This window comes from Hippopotamus amphibius, chromosome 5 (assembly GCF_030028045.1).
Source record: "Hippopotamus amphibius kiboko isolate mHipAmp2 chromosome 5, mHipAmp2.hap2, whole genome shotgun sequence".
In the NCBI taxonomy this organism is placed as follows: Eukaryota; Metazoa; Chordata; class Mammalia; order Artiodactyla; family Hippopotamidae; genus Hippopotamus; species Hippopotamus amphibius.
In genome coordinates this window covers 35,453,172-35,472,197 of record NC_080190.1, presented here as the reverse complement: position 1 = coordinate 35,472,197, position 19,026 = coordinate 35,453,172, and the positions used below count along the sequence as shown (strand labels likewise).

Here is a 19,026-nt window from a genome sequence, read left to right as displayed (position 1 = left end):
ATGGTAAGGCGGTATTCATACTGTAATACATAGATGCATCAAATCAACACACTGTATACCTTCAACTTACACAATGCTATATGTCACATGTCAATTTTTTTAAAGTTCAAAAATAAAAAAATAAACTAGCCTGATTTATCAAGAAGAAAAAACAACAGCAGTCATAATAATGGTATAGGATGTGCTGGAAACAATTCAGTGAGCAGCAGAGACAGAGTTAATTTAATACTGGGCTATCCATCACCTACAACACACACGCTAACAAATCTGTGCCGCACATGTCAACTAATTGACAAGGAAAAAACTGAGCATTTCATAATAAGAATATTCTTCTTTTTGTATTTATAGCCTTGAATTAATTACCCTGACATTTGAATTTACTAGGAAAAAATTACATCTGTGGCTCTTTGCATATGGATCATGGATGTTATGTGTAAGTTGTCTCCACAGTGGGGAAAGAGATGATTTTAGAAAAAAGAAAAAGAAACAAGGACCCACTAGACAGCACAGGTAACTATACTCAATATTTTTTAATAACATATAAGGGAAAAGAATCTGAAATATATATAAAACTGAATCACTGTGCTGCATACCTGAAACTAACATAAGATTGTAAATCAACCATACTTCAATAAAAATTTTTTAAAAAATAAAGAAAAAGAAATAGTTGGTCAGGTGAACTTGGAAGACTTCCTGTCTTCGAGGAGGAATGGGTGCTCAGGGCTTCTGTAATGTGGGCATTAATATAAACATGCCCTCACATGCTGGGAAGCCTGAGATACAGCAGGTACTTCTGAAGATGGAAGTGACCAGTGGTGGCTGCTATATCATTTGGAATGGCTCTTGCGACCTCCTCCCCACAACACACCCAAGACCAGTTAGCAAACAGGCCATTCAGTTTGGGGCTATCACTGCTCTTGCTGGTTTTCAGTAGGGTACTAACATCTCAAAGATAAAGCAAGTCTCATCACCCCCATAGGGCTGTGGTAGATAGACCAAGAGGGTGTTGAGGGACACTTGCTATGACTCCCATCTCTCCACCTCTGCCACTTCTGACCCTTCAGTCCCCAGGTGCCCCCTTTAGGCCCACTGGCTCAGGCAGGCCAGCACTAGCCATCCCACCACCAAGCCTCCACAACATCCTTTCCAAACCACACACCATCCACACTCCAACATTTACCTCAACAACCAGCAGGTCATCATTTGAAATGGGCTCAAGCTTTTTATCTGGTGGTGTCTTTTCAAGTAAAGTGCTTAATTCAACCAAGACTCTGCCTCTGTAAGCAACTCCTTCCCCCTGAAAAGCAACAGCACAGGATTATTCTTCTAGGCATGAACAACAGTAAAAAGATCTGTCCCTCTAGTTGGGCTAATCCAGCTACAACCTTAAGCTTCTCCTTCCCAGAATGAATCAGCCAGTAACTCTCTCAGCAGGTCTTTGGTATCTGAAAGAAGAGCCAATGACTTCAACAAGGATCCCAAAGAGAGCCAGGGCAGCCAGGGCTGAAAGGGATCTCAGTTATGGCTGGTGTCAGAGGCTTTCAAGCCATGCTCGGATCCAGAAGGGGTTCCTAGAGGCTGGGGTGGGAGTGGAAGGGGCTCGAAGTCTCCCTCACCCTACTTCAGCTCTGCATTTATCTGCGTTAACTTGGCTCCTTTTCTCAGAAAAGGGAGGCTGCCATGTTGGCAACCAGGGCACGTCTCAGAGTGGCCAGGAAATAAAAGAGGAAGATGTTCAGGGTGTGGCTGAGTGTAAGGATTAATTGCGGCTACTCCTCCCAACATACCCAGCAGTGTTGGCAGCAGAACCCTTTGGAGAGGAAGGGAAAGCTTCCACCTCCACAGCCAGTCTTCCACCTCCACCCAGACCGCGACTCCCAGGGCTTCCTCTCTACCCTGCTTCCTTTCTTGGGCTTTGGAGCTAACTAACAGACAGTACTTGGGCTTGTCATGTGGTGGAAAGACTACTTCCCCTCTCTGGACTTCCATATCCTCATCTGTAAAATGAAGAGGTTGGATCAGATCAGGGATAGCAATATCGAGCACGTCACCTCCAATCTTTCAGCAAATTCCTAAAGAACATGGCATTACATGGAATTCTGAGGTAGCACATTTGCTTTTTGACTACTGACATCTGCCCTAAGTCTAGGATGGGGGAACGGCCATGCTATGCACTTGCCACATTAGGTGATCTCCGGGATCATTTCCTATCCTTGCATTCTAAGACTTGAGGAGCATGAAACTTCCATCTTTCAACACTTGATCAGTCATCTGGTGGGTCTCTGGGGGTGGGGGGATCCCCTAAATATGAGACTTAATTATAACCATTAGAAGAAGGAAAAACATTGATCAATGCTCATTAATTACAAACCTTAATTGAAGAACTCACCTTTCCAGTATTTAGCTCATCATAGGGGTCTGGGAATCCCGTGTACTCTCTGGGGCTTCCGTAAAGGTTCAGATAACAAGGTCCAAAAGTTGGAACAAAGCCCACCTCTGTTTCTCCGGTATTTGCTGAGAGATAACCACATTATTAGTATTTTAGGCTTTTAACACTCAATCTGTTAAAATTAATATTAGTTATTAGTTAGCTGGGTGAGACTGTTTTCCTCCACTTTGTGAGTTAGTTGGATTAGTGCAAAGTGTAAACACTTGTGAGAGCTGGCGTATTTCCCTTATCTTATTGCTATAAAACATTAAATAAAAAATATTTGCGGGGGGGAGTTCAGGTAAACATGTTATTCTTACAAAAAGACGATGCTATTCAAATGAAAGAATAAGAAGTTTATCTTCACATTTTTTGCAAGTTTATAATTGGCATTGTAGTAAACATGTCATTGGCAATTGGGGTAAAGATTATATTGTTTCGGGAAGTCATTTAAATAATGTATATCAGATTAATTTTATTTGTTCTCTGGAAATGTCATTTAGTCTCAAGTAGTTAGTATAAACCTGGCAGATGATTTTTTAAAATACAAGACATTAAAAATTTTTATATATAACAATGAACTGTCTGCCTATGTTTATGGCCATATGATATTCATAAGCAATGTGAAGTCTCCATTCATGACATTCTATCTCTGATGAGGATCCAATATGCTCTGTGTTTGCGCTACCTCATCTTAGCAAGGCTACTCCCTAAGGAGGGGCACTGCAGAACATAAGGAAATAGTGGAGTCAGAGGGAGATTGCAGGTAAAGATGGGGAAGTGTAAGAGCTGCCTCCAGCCATCTGAATGGCTCCCGTATGGAGGAGGGATGGACTTGCTTCCACAAGCAGGGGAAGGACCACTGTGGGGAGCTACAAGGAAGCCAACTTTGGTTCACTCGATGTAAGGAAGATCTTTCTATGCATTACTGGTGTCAAACAATGGGACATTGCACTGGGGACAGAGGAAATGTTAAGGCCAAGACTTCAGTCTATCTTTCAGGATATGGTCAAAACTATTCCTCTATGAATAGCAGGTCGACCAGATGACCTCTACGGCCCTTTCCAACTCTATGCTTAAAACTAAGGTAGAAAGATAAATGTGAAGTAGTAGGTAAGCAGAATGCCTATTAATAAACAGTTGAGCAAAATATATACACATGTAGTTTGCAATTTTTTTTCACTTTTTTTGAGGCTCCTTTGCATTTTGGACTTAAGTTATCATTTTATATTTTAATTTTTGAACCTTAAATAGCTGCTTATCTCTGTGACTACACTATAAATTCCTTTGGTGGGTGGGGTAAGATTTAAGCATGTTTTATTCTGACTCCCTAAACACCTAGTCCTGGTTCTGTCTTGGAGTACTACCACATAAATATTTTTTGATTGGTTAAACAAATGAATGAAGGAATGAAATGTGACAAAATCTGCCAAGTTTGTTACAAACCTAAGGACTACTTAGTATTCAAATGAAGTCTGATTATAAGATAATGAGATTGATTTTTAAACACACATAAGAATGAGACATTGTGCCAATAACATAAAGATAGATGATATCTTAGTTTTGCACAGTTTTCAAACTTTCTTACATGCAATATCTCTTTTCCCTCTCATTACAACTTTTGGTGGTTAGCATGGCAGGGATTATCATGTTTATTTGAAAGAAGACAATGTCTCTAAATCACAAAGTCTTCATCCATTCGGGTAACAACATCTGCCCTAAGAGGGTTGTAAGGTTGAGTGTGAGAGCACTGAGCAAACTTGCAAAGAATGGCGAGTGCTGTGCAAACCCAAGGACATGTTATGATTCCACATAGTAGGAAGACAAAGACCATAAAGAACGATAACAAAACCATAAACAACAATAACTAAAAAGTGTGATACAACTATTTACAATAAAGCCAGGCTGATCTGTATCTAGGTGAAAACATGAGGCATATAGCAAAGCCTGGTTAGCACATTTGTTTAAACGTAGCTTTGCAGGACAATCACACAACACTAATACAAAAATTGTTACTCCAAAGAAACTATTTTTAAGATGGCAAAATGTTAAAAAAAAAAAAAAAAGTGCTAAAGGCAATCAATTGGTAAGTTCTTGGTAACAGTAAACAGAATGATCTAGAAGATAGCAAAATTACAAAGCATAAACCTGTATACGATGCAGCCCCAGATCCCGAAGATGAGAAATCTACATAGCAAAAATACGGTTGGTTAAACAACAAGAGAAACACGGGCATTATAAAAGAGACATTAAAAAAGTTAACCAAATACAATGCTAGGTAAGTGGTTTAGCAACACCAGAAAAATCCCAAATCCAGACTCAAATCACATGACCCTTTTGTAATATACACACAAGTCACTGGTTAAATACAAGATGGCTCAAGACTTTGTGACACCTGGCAGCACCGCCACACATGAAATAACGTGTCAGCCCCAAGGCAGTGAGGCATCGGAGAACAAGCTTCCCACCGTCAAAGGAGGCCTGGAGAAGTTACCGACATTGCATGATTTTAATAAAACATTTACTTGTCCTGTGTCTGACTATGCTGGGACGAAGACCAGATAACCCAAGTTAATTTAGTCTAAGGCTGTGTAAGCAAAGGCTTATAGTTTACCCTACATTAACTGTTTCTTTCGGGGGTGGGGAGGATGGGGTGACTGCTGCTTACTGTTACTTTGAGACCCTGTTACAGACTGTCCGCCGGGCCTCCCATGAGAGAAGGCCTCAGAGACAGGGGCTGACACTGCTTGTAACACTTCATTTTTAGGTCTTCTGGATGCTACCACCATATCACTAAGAAAAATGTTTATTCCATTATTTCTTGAATAATTATTTTTAGGTAATTATTTAATGACTTCTTGCTAATGATAAATGAATTTAATTTTTACCCTCCCTCCCATACAGTTATAGCACGATTTTAATTACTTTATTGGTTGCCTTTAACCAATAAATTTAATCTAGTCTTTAACCAATTTTTAGCTCACCAATGATTTAATCTAATCTTTCTATCTGGATCCCTCACTTGATAAGAAGAGGCTAACAGCATGCCCTCTCTTCCCCATCTCTCCCTTTCCTCTTTTCACTTCTAAGTTCTATCCTTTTTACTTTTACATTGTAAGAAGCGATGACGTTTACCTTCTGTTTAGAGCTTTGACTATGGGTTTAAAAAAAAAATTAAAAAACAATTAATAGTGTTCACATTATAACAAACACATAAGTGTTGTTCTCTACAGAGAAAAGGAGAGCTGTAATTACATTTCCTTTGTACAGGTCCAGCAGCAAGGTCCCCTACACCACTTAGCAGAGAATGTTTAGATGGAATCTCTTTCTCACCTTCTACCATTTGCTTAAAATAATGCTACACCCGACTTTATATTCAGACTATATCTTCTTGGTTCAGCTCTTTATATTTCTTGGAATTTCTAATGCCCTTTTTTTCTTCTTCTACTTGAGAGAGGAAATCTCATATTTTCTTCACAAAATCTCTATTATGTTTCAGGTTCTTATTCATACTGTCTTTTGCTTGGCTTACAGTATCTTTTTAAAAACCTATAAAATCCTCTCTTAAACAAGATGAGGATGAGAGGACCCTTAGGTTTCCCAGAACAAAATTTTGTCTCAAATTCTCTCACTTTACTCAATGTGTTTAATCTACTGGTAATTACAAGAACTTTTGTTATTTTTATTATGGTAACAAACAATAAGCTGCTGATATTATTAATATGTTAACACTAAATTTTTTCTTACACATCTTAATTTATCGCCTTTATTCTCTATTACAACTTTGACATATGCACAGAACCGTAATACCAAGTATAGGCAATTAGTTCTCAGTATGTAAAACAACAAAAAGAAAAGTATATTGGTTATCAATGCTTGCTAGCATAAAACGCGTGAAAACAAAATACCCATTATATGGAGTGGAGATTACATGGTTCAATGCCATTTGACCTTGTTCCTGCCAAGGAAGTCAGTAAAGAAGAGAATATTATTTTATATTTGGGTGGAATGGTATCAATGCCACTCTTAAAAAAAAAAAAGGTACACTCTGTATTGACACTCAAAAATTTGTAAAACAGCTACTGGAAAAGAGTTTTGGGATTGGAACAAGAAAGTTAAAATATTATTAAACTCAAATAATTGATAGTTACTTTAATTATTAATTTCTAATCATTTTGCTGGTCACCTTCAAAACATCACTGAAATTGTTCACTAGGCTCGTCACATTTGGCTTTTAAGAAACCAAGGCCATTGCCAGGTGGCTACCCCAGTTCATTCCTTCTCCAGAGTTCTCAGCCCTGTCTCATTCCTGCTCTGCTGTGTGACTCACCTTCCACTTCTCCACCAGAGGCAGCGATTTTAGAGAGGTGCAGATACGTTGTTCCAACGACATCATTTTTGGTAAGACGGTCCCTGTATAAAAGAACAGGTTAGGACCTCCACCTATGAAGACAGTTGTTCATTTCAACAATAAGACAGAGCTGGGAAAGACCCTAGACCTCAGAGATCATCCTGTGCGGTGGGCCTCAAGATTTACTGTACTTTAAAATCACTTGGAAACCACCACTGCTCTCCCCACCTCTACCCGCCACCACTTCTCATCTCCTATTCAAGCTTTTGACTCAGTCAGGGCAGGGGTGAAGAATAAGAGTTTGTATTTATAACAAGCATAAATCCCAACTGATTCTGATGTAGATGGTCCTCCAACCACCCTCTGAGAAAAACTTATCTAATTGGACAACTCATTTCAGTTATGGAAACTGAGATTTTTACAGAGGTCAAAGGATTGGCCTATGGCCGTACTCAATACCGTTGTTATAAAGTGAGCGGATCAGCTACAGGCAGATAACAGGATGAGGGTAATAAAACCTCACTGCATAGAAAAGTGTATGTATCTTATTTTGTCACATTCATACTGATTACTATGACAGTTTAACAACTACAATGGGCTATTTTTAAGGGTCCCCCATAGGGAAAAAAATTCCCTTTAATTCAAATTTTTCTAGAGCATCTACTATGTGACAGATGCTATTTTTCTGAACTCATTTGCTTGCCTATAACCTAAATCTTATCTATATGGTTGGGATAAGTTTGCCCACTATAAGTACATACAATTTTGTGTATCTTTCTGTGAGTATCTTAGTCTGTGAGCCTAACCCATGAAACGGTCTCTGGCTGGACACACGGTAGGTGTAACAAACAAGGTTTATATTGATAACATCCTCTGTTTAATTCCTTCTCCCCTTTATTCCATCTAGTGTCACACCCACTCTAAAGTTTAGGACCCCATGGGGGTGAGGAGGAAAGGTTCCTCAGTACTTTGAGGAAACATTATACTGTATTATTATATATTATAGTAATATTATGTTATTTATAATATTATACATTATACAATATAATAATATTAGGTTACAGAAAGTGACTAATTAAACACAGTACACACGAGAAAAAATTATTATTTGGGGGTATTAGGCCACACGCTTGGGGCTTGCAGCCTCTCTGTCCATCCAGAAGAGTCTAGACTACATTTAAAGAATCCTCAGTTGGGCAATACACTATGTAACCCAAAGCTCTGGATCCCAGGATTCCCCAGTTAAATAGGGTCTCTCTGCACATCCTAGTCCACTATTCCTTTGGACAGGGCAGACTAGGTGAGGGAAAAAACCCACATTTGCTGTGACCACAGGCAACTCTGGGATGGCTCAACTAGCAACCAGCCCACTGCAGAGTCTGTAGCCAGACTTATGCAGGGTCCAAAACTACACTCCTGATGCTTCCTGAGGCCCCTGGAGCACTGTCAGAGGGTCGACTAAGGGTCCCAAGTGACTTAAAATGAGCTCACACTCATTGGAAGGGGCATTTTATCCTCAGGACCCTCCACGGCCCTCAATGAACTGTGACGTGGTTACTAAACAAATAAAGCCTTCTCCCCTTCTCCCGAAGTGCCTTGTTGCCATAGTGCCAAGAGGGTACTAACAGGAAAGTCAAACACATTTAGCCAAAGAAAAAACTAGGGATAAGTCACCTGACTTCTCTGAGCCTCAGTCTTTGTATGTAAAATGAACAAATCATAGTCTCTCTTCCACAGTCTATTCCATAGACTCAATGGAATAATGTAGAGAAGGCAAGAGGCACAGCACCTGGCACTTAGTAGTGCTCAAAACACAGCAGCTAACATCATAATAAACACTGATGAAGATGGTGGTGGTGGTGGTGGTGGTGGTGGTGGTGATAATGGTATCGGCACCAGTGACGATGCTACTTACCATTTCCACTCTCAGGGAGCTAAGGGCTGCCAACTGAATGTCCCATCCAACCAGACATACCCAAGAATGGCCTCATTATGGCCAATCATTGCTAGGATGTTGGTCTAGTACAAAGTTCATCAAAAGCTTTCAATGAATTTTCTTTGCATTCAATCAGATAGGGAGCTCTGTCCACTTTCCTTTCTAACAATAACAAAAAATAGCTCTCAGAATGTTTTGGTGATTCTTCCCAAGAAATAGTTTACTCCATTTCTGAAGTCTATTTTGGACAGCCTAATGGTAATAAAAGCCTTGATTTCTTATCTTGGGGTATATTCAGAACATCTTTCCTTCCTTTTGTTTATGAGCAGTTGAACCAGGATATCCAAAGCTTTTCTGCAACAGCAACTATTATTATTTTGAAACAAAGCACCCAATTCCAGAAGCAGTGTACCCCTTCCCTCTGAAAGAAAAGCAAATGTCCTGAAAAGTAAGCGTTAGACCATGTAACGTTCCTCAATATCCAAATATTTAATTCCTTAATTTTGAACTAGACACAAGTCTTTTTAACTCACCAGTCATATATTGTCAGTTTTATTTTTTCACACACTGAAGGAAACTGTTAAAGAGAAACAGAAAAAAAAAAGTAGTTATTTCTCAACCTAGTAACTATTAAAAGTATTCTTACTTTTTTCTAAAAGAAAAGAAAGTCAAACCTTGATCTGAAGATTAACGACTTGATTCCACTCAGGATTTGCATTTTTCTCAATTATATTTGTACAAACCTGTAAAATCATCAAAACAAAACAGAAGGTATTCAAGTTTCTAATTTCAAAAAGTTTACAATATATGCATACTGAACTATGACTCTCATAGTTTACTTATAATTTATAGACTTGGCAACCTCATGAAAGTTTCTTTTTCTTGATGACAATTTGCCAAAATATGACATGGGTTTAATACTGATCTTTGCTTCTTCTATGCACTGAAAGCTAGTTTTCAATTGCCAGATTACTAACACTGGATTAGTGTAATGATGCAACAGTTACTATTTAGTGAGTACTTGTTACATACTGTCTAATAAGCATCTGTACACTAACATGTCCAAACAGATCTTTTGATCCTGCCCACCAGCTCTTCTCCCTGCTTCCCAAACTGACTGCTGTCTTTCCACTGCTGTTCACAAAGGTGTTCAGGCTTGAACCCATGTCAGCCACAACCCCTTTCTTTCCTATACATGCCTCATCCCATCCATGAGTAAATGCTGACACCCCTATTTTCATCTGATCTTCTCCCAGATGCCTGTGGTTGGTTCCCATCTGGATCCGCACTTCCCCTCCTACCTCCTCACTTTCAGGTCACTCCCTGTGTAGCATCTTCCATCAGCTCCCCAGGTATACTTAGAATAAAGCCCTGCCTGCTCCCCTCACCCCATCTCTCTGAGCTCATCTTTTAGTTTCATCCCTTGGTCGCCCCACTCCAGCCATGTTGGCGTTCTGCTGCTGCAAATGTGTCTCCTCCTTGGGGCCTTTATATCTGCTCTTCCTTCTGCCTGGAAGCCCTTCCATCCCCACCAATATCTCTGCATTATCCAGGCCTCTGCTCAAATGTCACTTCCTCCAAGGAGTCCCACTTGATAACCTAGCTGGATACGCCTCCAACATCCCACACCCATCACTCCTTGTCCCCTGCTTTATTTTCTGCGTAGTATTCTGCACTAACTGAAATTATGCAACTTCTTGTTTGCTTGTATATTATTGTCCCTTCTGTTACAAAGTAAGCTCCATGAGAGCAAAGACTGTCTCACTCACTTCTTTATCCCCAACTCGTGGGACAGTATCTGATACTTAGCAGGCTCACAATGTTTAATTCTCAAATTAATTAACTCTTTCAACAATCCTTTGAGATTATCATTATCCTCATACATAGCTCAGGAAATTGAGACTCAGAGGTTAAGGAATTTGCCTTCACTCCCTATGGAGGGGGGTAAAGCCTGAATTTAAATCTGGCCTCATTTAGCTCCAGAACTGAGAACTTTTCCACCATCTCCCACTGACTCTCCTAGGACATAACCTAGTCAGCATGTGTAGTTTCCCAAATCTCACTTTCACAAGGCATGGTTCAAATGCATAGAAGATGCTACTTCCTCACACCTAGAACTACCTGTGGTACATCATTATTCTAAATACTGTGGAATCCCACTCTCCAATCTTCAACCATCTCTGTACGTAAAAGTGGTAGCTACAGGTGTTCCTATACCAAGAGACCCCCAGCTTTTTTCAGAGGACTGGGATGGGGTTCCCCTGCCTGACTCTCCAGTTTCTGCAGCTCAGTGGAGCACGGGTGGTGAGAAACATGGTAGGAGTGGGCAGCTGAGTCCTGGGAGCTGTCCTCTACCACACTGACCAGGGATCCTTGTTGCTGGCTAGGGACCTCGCCTAGGAGTAAGATAAGGCTTAGATCTGGGAAATCACTTCCACTATTCTAATCTTTCCAAAGACTGAATTTTCAGCTTTGAGGCCCGTATACTTTCCACTCCAAAATAAACCTCCGGAGACGTCTGGCATGTTCAGATCCAGATAATCTGTGTTCCTGCACAGTGCCTGGCTCAACAGCGGGCTACTTATAACAAAGAATACGCAGGAAATCACTCCAAGGAAAGCACAGTGGCTTAAATATGTGTTTCTAGAGGCATCTGCACTTAGATCACATACAAACCTTTTTTCCAGCAAAGCAAACTTCTACAAAAGGGTCCACTAGGTTTTTCTTATCTGCACTGCCTCCAAATATTTCCTTGACTGTCTGTGAGAAGGCATCATCCACTGGAAAGCAACACGTCACAGCAGTTCAATTAGATTCTCTTAAAAGAACAGAAATCACTCAGCAAAATTAAAAATTTTCTCCTGTACAGAAAAACAGTTGCAACAAGAATCATTCTCAAAAGTGGCAAGTACCAGTGGCACTGGATTGCAGAAATCCCTTCTGCCTTAGTTGAGAGAAAGAGAAAGTACGTTCTTCCTACAGAGTTTAAAAATCAACAGGAGCACCTTGAAAAAGAAGTCAGTAAATTATTATGTTGAGAACCAATCATTTATTGAGGAAAACAGTAGAATAAAGAAAGTCCATCCAAATAAGGGAAGAGGCAATTAAAAAACTCAGGCCTAGTTTTAATTTGCAAAAGGTTCTTTAGTCAGCATATCAGTCTCATCTGACTTTTCCTGAGAAATTCAAGGAAATTTGACATAATCATAAATAATACGTTGAATCATACAAACAGCAGACCTCTGTTCTAACAAACTTAAAAGTGAACAAAGTTCAGCTGGACAGGCCCAAGTAGGCAGTATAATGTGAGGTTTAGTTTATTTACTTCATTTAAGATATTTCTGAGGGAAAGATGGTCTGGCGAAGCGTTACAGGGTGTTAGGCCAGGGAGGGGGGTTCCCAGGAAAGAGCAAATCCTGAAGAGCTCCATGGCCTGTGCAGTGGGTGCTGCCTCCTGGGGACTGGGAGAGGCGTTCTCCGTCCCAGGGCCCAGCAGGAAGCAGACAGGCCAGGCTAGGCGGATAGGATGCTGGGCCCTCAGCAAGGACAGAGGAGAAACTGGACTAGCCTCTGTGGATAGAATCGCCCTAAGTAATTCTCTTAAATGATCCAATCTCTTAGTACAATAGTGACAGACGTCTGATTACTGGCACTTAATCACCTTTTGCTCAGCCATTTTTAATAATCTGAGAGCAAACACGTGTATTTGTTTATAAAATTTCAGTCTCATTTGGGATGAAAGGAGTCAGCAGAGCTGACTGCTGACCTGTTCGGTATTCTCTAGAATAAGGGGAAGATGTAGAACCCTGGAGAGAGAAGGGATGGAGATGAATGGGCCAAAGGCTTAATGAGGGCCATGGGTCGTGACCAATAGGCTGCCCCATGAACCCGCTTAGGTAGTTTCCCATGGGGGCTAAATGAAGGAAAGTAACTCCATGAAGGCCTTTAAGAAGAAAGGCATGTGGCGGGGAGCACTGATCACTTTTCAGAGTATGATTTTAACACAACTGTTCACGCAGATAACTGACAGTCCTGGGGCAGGATTAAATCCATACGTACTCTGGGGGATGTCCTCCGCTCGGTAGATCTTCAGCAGGAAGGTCACCCACCGGAGGGCAATGCCAGCAGGGAGTAACAAGTTACTCTCCACGTCGTCACTGTCATGATCACGATCTTGTATCTCAGGCTAGTGGGGGCACAGGATGACAACTTATACACATAGGAAAGCAGCACTGGAAGAAGCCAAATTGGTGCTTATAAAATAAAACCAATCAGAACTGTTTTCATTAGGATTTCTTGTGTTTGGGGCTTAAGAGTTCAGCACCCATTCAACCTCAAAACCGCTCTGCAAAATCAATACACTATAAGAAAATAATGTGTCCTTTTGTAATCTTCTGAGCACTAAATAGGAGAGAAAGAGAGAGAGTTCCTGAAGTTCTTCTAATTTCTTTCTGGCCACTGGCTTGCTGCCCAATTTTCTAGAATAACAACTGTCCCCTTAGGTAGCAATGCCTGATCCTGCAAGGGAACCAGGCTCTGTAGATGCAGTGATGCAGGGAAGACTTAAAAGCACCCATATCTTTACTGAATGAAAAATGCACTCACAGGCACCAGGAAGGAGCCTAAGTGAGCTGGAATAATAATTTTGTCATGAAGAAAAGAACAATTCTGTAAAAGTGGAGGAATTGGAGGGTTGGGGTCATTGATTGGAAGCTGTGCTCCATTTCACAACTCCTGGTGCCCACTGGCTTAACTCTAGGTCCTCTTTTTTAGTGAAAACATGAGGAGGGGAAAGAATTTGGTTCTCACGGGAGGCTCATCTCCGGTTCCAAGGACAAACATGCTGACTTTCATGTAGCCTTTAGCACCCGAGCTGGTATCTTCAGGGTCATTGAGGAGAAGCCATTTTCTCATGACAGCGTGACCTAAAATACAGAAGGTGTAAAAGGAGAGGGATACTCAAAAGAGAAGCTGACAGGTCTGTGATATCATCTGCAGTAACATAAACAAGCATTTCCTCCGATGTGTCTTTATGAGGTGCCAGATTCCCCAGATGAGACTCTATATTAACATCCTCTGCCTTGCACTAACTCCCCACCCACATCCTGCTTGATGGGACTCAAACCAGTTCTATTCACTGCTTTCATAATTTGATTTTGATAAGGTTAAAATATTCTCATAAAACAGAGAAGTTATCTATTTGTTACTATTAGGATGATTACCATTAGATTAAAAAAGACATTCATACTGAACTGCTATATCATAATTCCCACTAAGTATCTTTCCTCTTCTCAATCCAGAAAAACATTTTTTTGATTCCTTGATCCCTCAAATTTTTTTGATACCCAGAGTCTTCGAGTTCATGGGAGAATATTACTTACCAGGTTCATCATAAACAAATCCGACATCAATCTGGGGGAAAAAAATAAAGTAGTTCAAACAGATTTTAAAATCAGTTTTGTCACTTCCAGAAACCATCATTATTATTATACTTAAAAATAAGGCTTTTGATCAGACAAATGTCTTTGAGACCCAACATTTGCATCTTACCCTCTCTGTTTACCCAGTGCCTTGCCTGATATGGGACACACAGCAGGCTTTCAATCCATCGTTTTGAATGAATGAGCTAATCTTAGAGCTGGAAGAGACATGGTGACCAGTGTGTCCTGCTTTGCTTGAGACTTTTCCAGTAACACAGAAAGTCTCACATTCTGTGGAACCCCTCAGTCCCAGGCAAATCTGAACTCTGGTCACCCTATGGGACCACCTCTCCAATATTCCTCCTTTTTCTCCAACTAATGCTAATATTAATATACCTATTGATTGGGCACTCTAATGTGCCAAGTTCTAGGTGCTTTATATATTCTATCTCACTTAGTCTTCACAGTGACTCAATTTTACAGATAAAGAAACTAAGGATCACAGAGGTTGACCTGTGGCTAGTAGGTGGCACACAGGGTATGAACACAGGTCTGCCTGACCCAATCATCTTCTAGGACTTCTAAAGACTGGGAGCACCTTCCTTCAAGAAGCAGGCTATTCCATGTAGAACCGCTGAGAAGGCATCAACCAAGTCTTTGTCATTAAGTCTAATGTGAGTTACTTGGAAAAGCACCTTGATTCTCTTCCCTGGTTTGGGTTGCCTTTCATACACCAGATTTACAATAATTGGCTTTGAGATAGAGCTCTGGGCCACAGGTAAGTGGAGTTTCTTGCCACAGTCAAGCACCCTTCCCTTTGTAGCAGTGCACTGGCTTCCATCCACAGCAGGAACTCTGTGAAGGGCCCTGGTATGGCAGCTTCCAGGCATCTTGCTTTAGGACACTGCTAAGTGCTGTACTTTGGAAGCTGACTAGACACAGGTCAGAGGACACTCAATTGGCTTCTAGCACCCGGGGCATTCATGTCCAGCCTTCAACAACAATCATGGCATCAATGCCTTATATATAACTTTAAGATGTCACCAAGATGGGCATCTGAGACCTGGCCAGGAACCAGATTCCTCATCATCAGAGTGCCCATCTTTGATATAAGTCAAATGAAAGACAGTTGACACCCACCTTAAATTCCCCCATCAGACAATCTGCCCGCAGAGAGTGGGAATTATAAACCTGGTAGAAAGGAGAGCGATAAAAAGATTATCAGCTTCATCCAGCAGTTAGCACTACCCCCTACTCCATGCCGCCTTACCCGAATGCTAATGATCTCATCCATCAGTTCAGAAGGAGTCACGTGGACATTGTAGAAAAATAACTGTCAGAACAAAAGAGAAGAATGTTTGAATGTCAGCAGGGGTGGACTAAGGCTTAATGGGATCTGATGCTAAAATTTGAGGGGCCTTCCTAAAAAAATACAAGACACAACCTCAAATTAGGTGTGACCATGAACCCATTGCAGGACCTTGGAAATGACTCGGAAGCTTAAGTGTCATGAGCTTCAAGGTAAACTCTGCCTGTTGGAGAAAGGGTTAAGTGACAACCATAGTGTTTATTTAACTAAATAAAATTGTTCACTTAGGACCAGATATCTAGCAGCTAACTAAAGATCTAAGGTTATTTTTTGTGCTTAGGGCTTGCACAATCTGGAAAGTTGAGGTTAATTCTCTTCCATTTTTAGTGCTGTTGTTCCTATCCAGTGACTCAAACTTTGTTCTTTCTAATAAAACACCTTTAAAGCCAACTCTGCCCATTAGATAATGTTAGTGCCTCAGAAGAGTCAGTATGGAACACATTTTAACTCACTGTAACAGCTAAGTTTAAGAAGGTTGATTCTTGGGAGATGAAAACTGGGTACGTGGAGGTTGTACCATAAAACCAAAGTTTTATGTGCCAATAAACATTAATCTTAAGAGAGAAACGTGAAGCATTTAAACAGACTTTTTTCTCCTATGCTTTACTTAGAAATATTTCAAATTTACAGAAAAAATTGAAAGAATGGTAAATAAACACCATCTTTCACCTATATTTACGAATTGTTTACATTTTGGGACACTGGCTTTTGGCTTTACCACTCTCTTTTTTTTAACTAAACTATTAGGAAGAAGGTTCTAGATAACATAACACTTCACTCCTTAAAAACACATTTGCATGCATTTCTGAAGAGCAAGAACATCTCTTTTTATATAATCACAACATGATTATCACACTCGAAATATAACTTAACACAGTCAATTTTCAGATTTCTACAATTGCCTTAAAAAAGTTTTTTTTTTTTTTTTAAAGCTAGGATCCACTCAAGAACCTTACATTGTATGTGGTTGTTGTATCTCTTTAGTTTCCTTTTATCTAGAACAGTACTCCTGCCTTATTTCTGTTGTTTGTTTATTTTTACCAAGACCAGTTGCTCTGCAGAACATCTCACAATCTGGATTTGTGTTAATGTCTTCTCGCTGTTAGATTCAAGTTGACCACTGGACAAGAAATGACACAGGTGATTCTATTCTATCACATCAGGGCACCATGTCCATTTGTCCCATTACTGGTGATACCAAGTTTAGTCACTTGGTTAAGAATATATGTGTAAAGTAGGAATTTTTTAGTTAAATCTTTTTATTGATTTATGGATTGGTCTGTTCAGGGAATCAGTTATTTGATTCTACCCTTTGCCAAGAGATCTAATATCCAAAGAATTCATTAAAATGGAAAATTCTGAGATGGAGATTCCTGGAGAATGTTGTTGAGCAAATATTTGTCCTGCATTATAAACACTTGGATGGGTCCTACGCTTTAGGCATCAAGTCATCCCATATCTCGTCCTGCCTGCAATCCAGTCTTGCCCTCCAGGGTGACTCTCTCCCAGCCTTTCCGGACGTCCACGTCTAGTGCCCCACCTCCGCATGCACCCACCTCTCGTGTTAGCTTTGACACTACCTAGCTGCCTGCTGTTGTCTGCGATTCATCTAAGAAGTTAGGGGTGAGAAGAAGACGGGGGCTTTGAAAAGCTGGGGGCCAGGTTGAACAAAGGAAAAGAAACAGGAGCACCACACGGAAGAAACTGGTTTCTTCTGTGAATAGAGGTCAGAAAAAAAGAACCAACATCAGAGCCAGGGCTGGGATTACAAGCTGTAGGGAACTAAAGAGGAACTGTGAAAGGAGACTGTGGTAGCAAAGGCCTGGCCTCAGAAACCAGAGCATGAGGTCCCAGCAGTCTCAGAAATGTGTCTCCTCAGGGGAATAAGGCTGGTCTGTGAAAATTTCCCCAAACTTATATCTCTTCACAGCCCTCAACGTGGAGTTTCGCGGCATGGAAGACGACTGACAAGGTAGTATTTTTGAGGAGTGTAGCAGAAGAGGTCAACAGAACAGGCTATAATCCCGTATGGAGGAAAAAAAAAACCCTTTTGCTCATAATTGCTTTCCTTTAACAAATCTTGTTTTTATAGTCAAGTAGGTTTTGACACCTTTAAAAAATCGGTTACTTAGTCACACGGAGTCACCCCTCAGATACATCTGCTAATTAAAAAGAGCACAGGCAGGTGTAAGTGCTCTGTGTGTTCCATCGTACGGGGCAAAAAGACCCACAGGGACGGGCTCCCTCTGAAAGTTGTGGCAAAACCACCAGAAAGACACTGGCAGCTCTGAGAAGCAGCGACGAAGCAGGCCGCGTGACTTCAAGACCCAGTGGTTCTCAGTGCAGAATGTTTAACGCTGGAACTTTGTGCACGTGTGTCCCCCTCCCACGTGGAACTGGGGAGAGGTGGGTGGAAGCCAGAAGGTGCACGTAAATAAAACAGACTCACAGAGCAGGACGTGCACGTGCCCGTTTACCTCATCAAAAAACGGATTGTTCCCTCGCTTGATTCTTGTTCGGTGTGTCTGGCCACAGACGTGGACTTTGACCACAGGCCTGATGTTGTTGCCACTTAACTGCCGGCCCTCAATCACCCGGACACGGATCTGCAAGCACAGGAGGGGAGTCGTCACCGAAGCTTCCCCAGCACGACGTGTAAGAGGATCCGCAGGTGTGGCCTCAGGTGTGACAGAGGACCCGTCAGGACCGCTGAAACCAGTCCAGCGCAGCTTTGCAATGTCCTGGTGCTCGTGGACTGGGAGCAGCCACCTGCGCTCATTCTCTTGATGGAACTGGGGTTGGGTTGTGAAAACCAAGAGCAGTAGCAGGGCTGCAATAGTCCAGAGCTGGTCCAGGAGGCACAGGACACAGCAGAGGCCGCTGCTCGGACCCCAGCCTCCTACCTGGTCTTCCTGAGCCCTGAGAGGTACCAACTCATGCCATGGCCGTCTCCCAAGGAAGGAGCCAGAGCTGTGAAAAACACAATACCTGTGACTCTATTCTTCGATCAGCTCTTTCCTACCACCAAAGGGGATTTTATTTCTTTGAAGAGCCTCGTCTGGATTGACGACACCTACTACTGCTTGCGAAGAGAGATAGGGAGCTCTTCTTACTGGGTTTGTGCCCTGACATCCCTTTTTGTTAGTTGAGCCACTGCCCACAGGCAGAGGCTCTTCCAACAACACCGCAGTTTCCAGAAGCTAGACAACACGGTGTTGGTACAACAGGGACGCGGGGCCTCGGGCTGTTCCTACCTGGAAGTCCTGTGGCTTGTTGGACAGCATCCGCCGGCTGCTCTTCCCTTTCGTGAGCCTCTGGGCAAGGTGAGCTTCTGACACCATCCGTGCCGGCCCCCTGGGCCCTGGGACCCTGACTGCACTGTCCAGCCCGTCCTCATCACCGCCATCTTCCTCCTCTTCTCCTAAAACACCGAAAAGGATCCGTCAGAGACAGCCTCAACCTATATGTGTCTGAACTCTCTGGTTTCCTGGGCACAGAGGGTTTTCCATGTTCCTGAGGCAG

General features: G+C 41.6%; 1 protein-coding gene across 6 annotated transcripts in view; it reads right to left on the bottom strand.

Moving 5' to 3' along the window:
* The window catches only part of MYOF (myoferlin), a 161,110-nt gene that overhangs the window by 81,439 nt on the left and 60,645 nt on the right, over positions 1-19,026 (bottom strand). For 4 of the 6 annotated variants that reach the window (XM_057737496.1, XM_057737497.1, XM_057737498.1 and 1 more), the window contains 14 exons: positions 18,759-18,925; positions 17,982-18,110; positions 15,406-15,468; positions 15,276-15,326; positions 14,097-14,127; positions 13,525-13,640; positions 12,775-12,901; positions 11,392-11,495; positions 9,390-9,458; positions 9,249-9,292; positions 6,759-6,841; positions 4,577-4,615; positions 2,390-2,514; positions 1,181-1,297 (listed from right to left, as the gene is read on the bottom strand). In XM_057737496.1, coding sequence (XP_057593479.1) covers positions 1,181-1,297; positions 2,390-2,514; positions 4,577-4,615; positions 6,759-6,841; positions 9,249-9,292; positions 9,390-9,458; positions 11,392-11,495; positions 12,775-12,901; positions 13,525-13,640; positions 14,097-14,127; positions 15,276-15,326; positions 15,406-15,468; positions 17,982-18,110; positions 18,759-18,925 — 1,265 coding nt within the window. The remainder of the gene's footprint in view (positions 1-1,180; positions 1,298-2,389; positions 2,515-4,576; positions 4,616-6,758; positions 6,842-9,248; positions 9,293-9,389; positions 9,459-11,391; positions 11,496-12,774; positions 12,902-13,524; positions 13,641-14,096; positions 14,128-15,275; positions 15,327-15,405; positions 15,469-17,981; positions 18,111-18,758; positions 18,926-19,026) is intronic. The other 2 variants (XM_057737499.1, XM_057737500.1) reach the window with 1 other exon arrangement.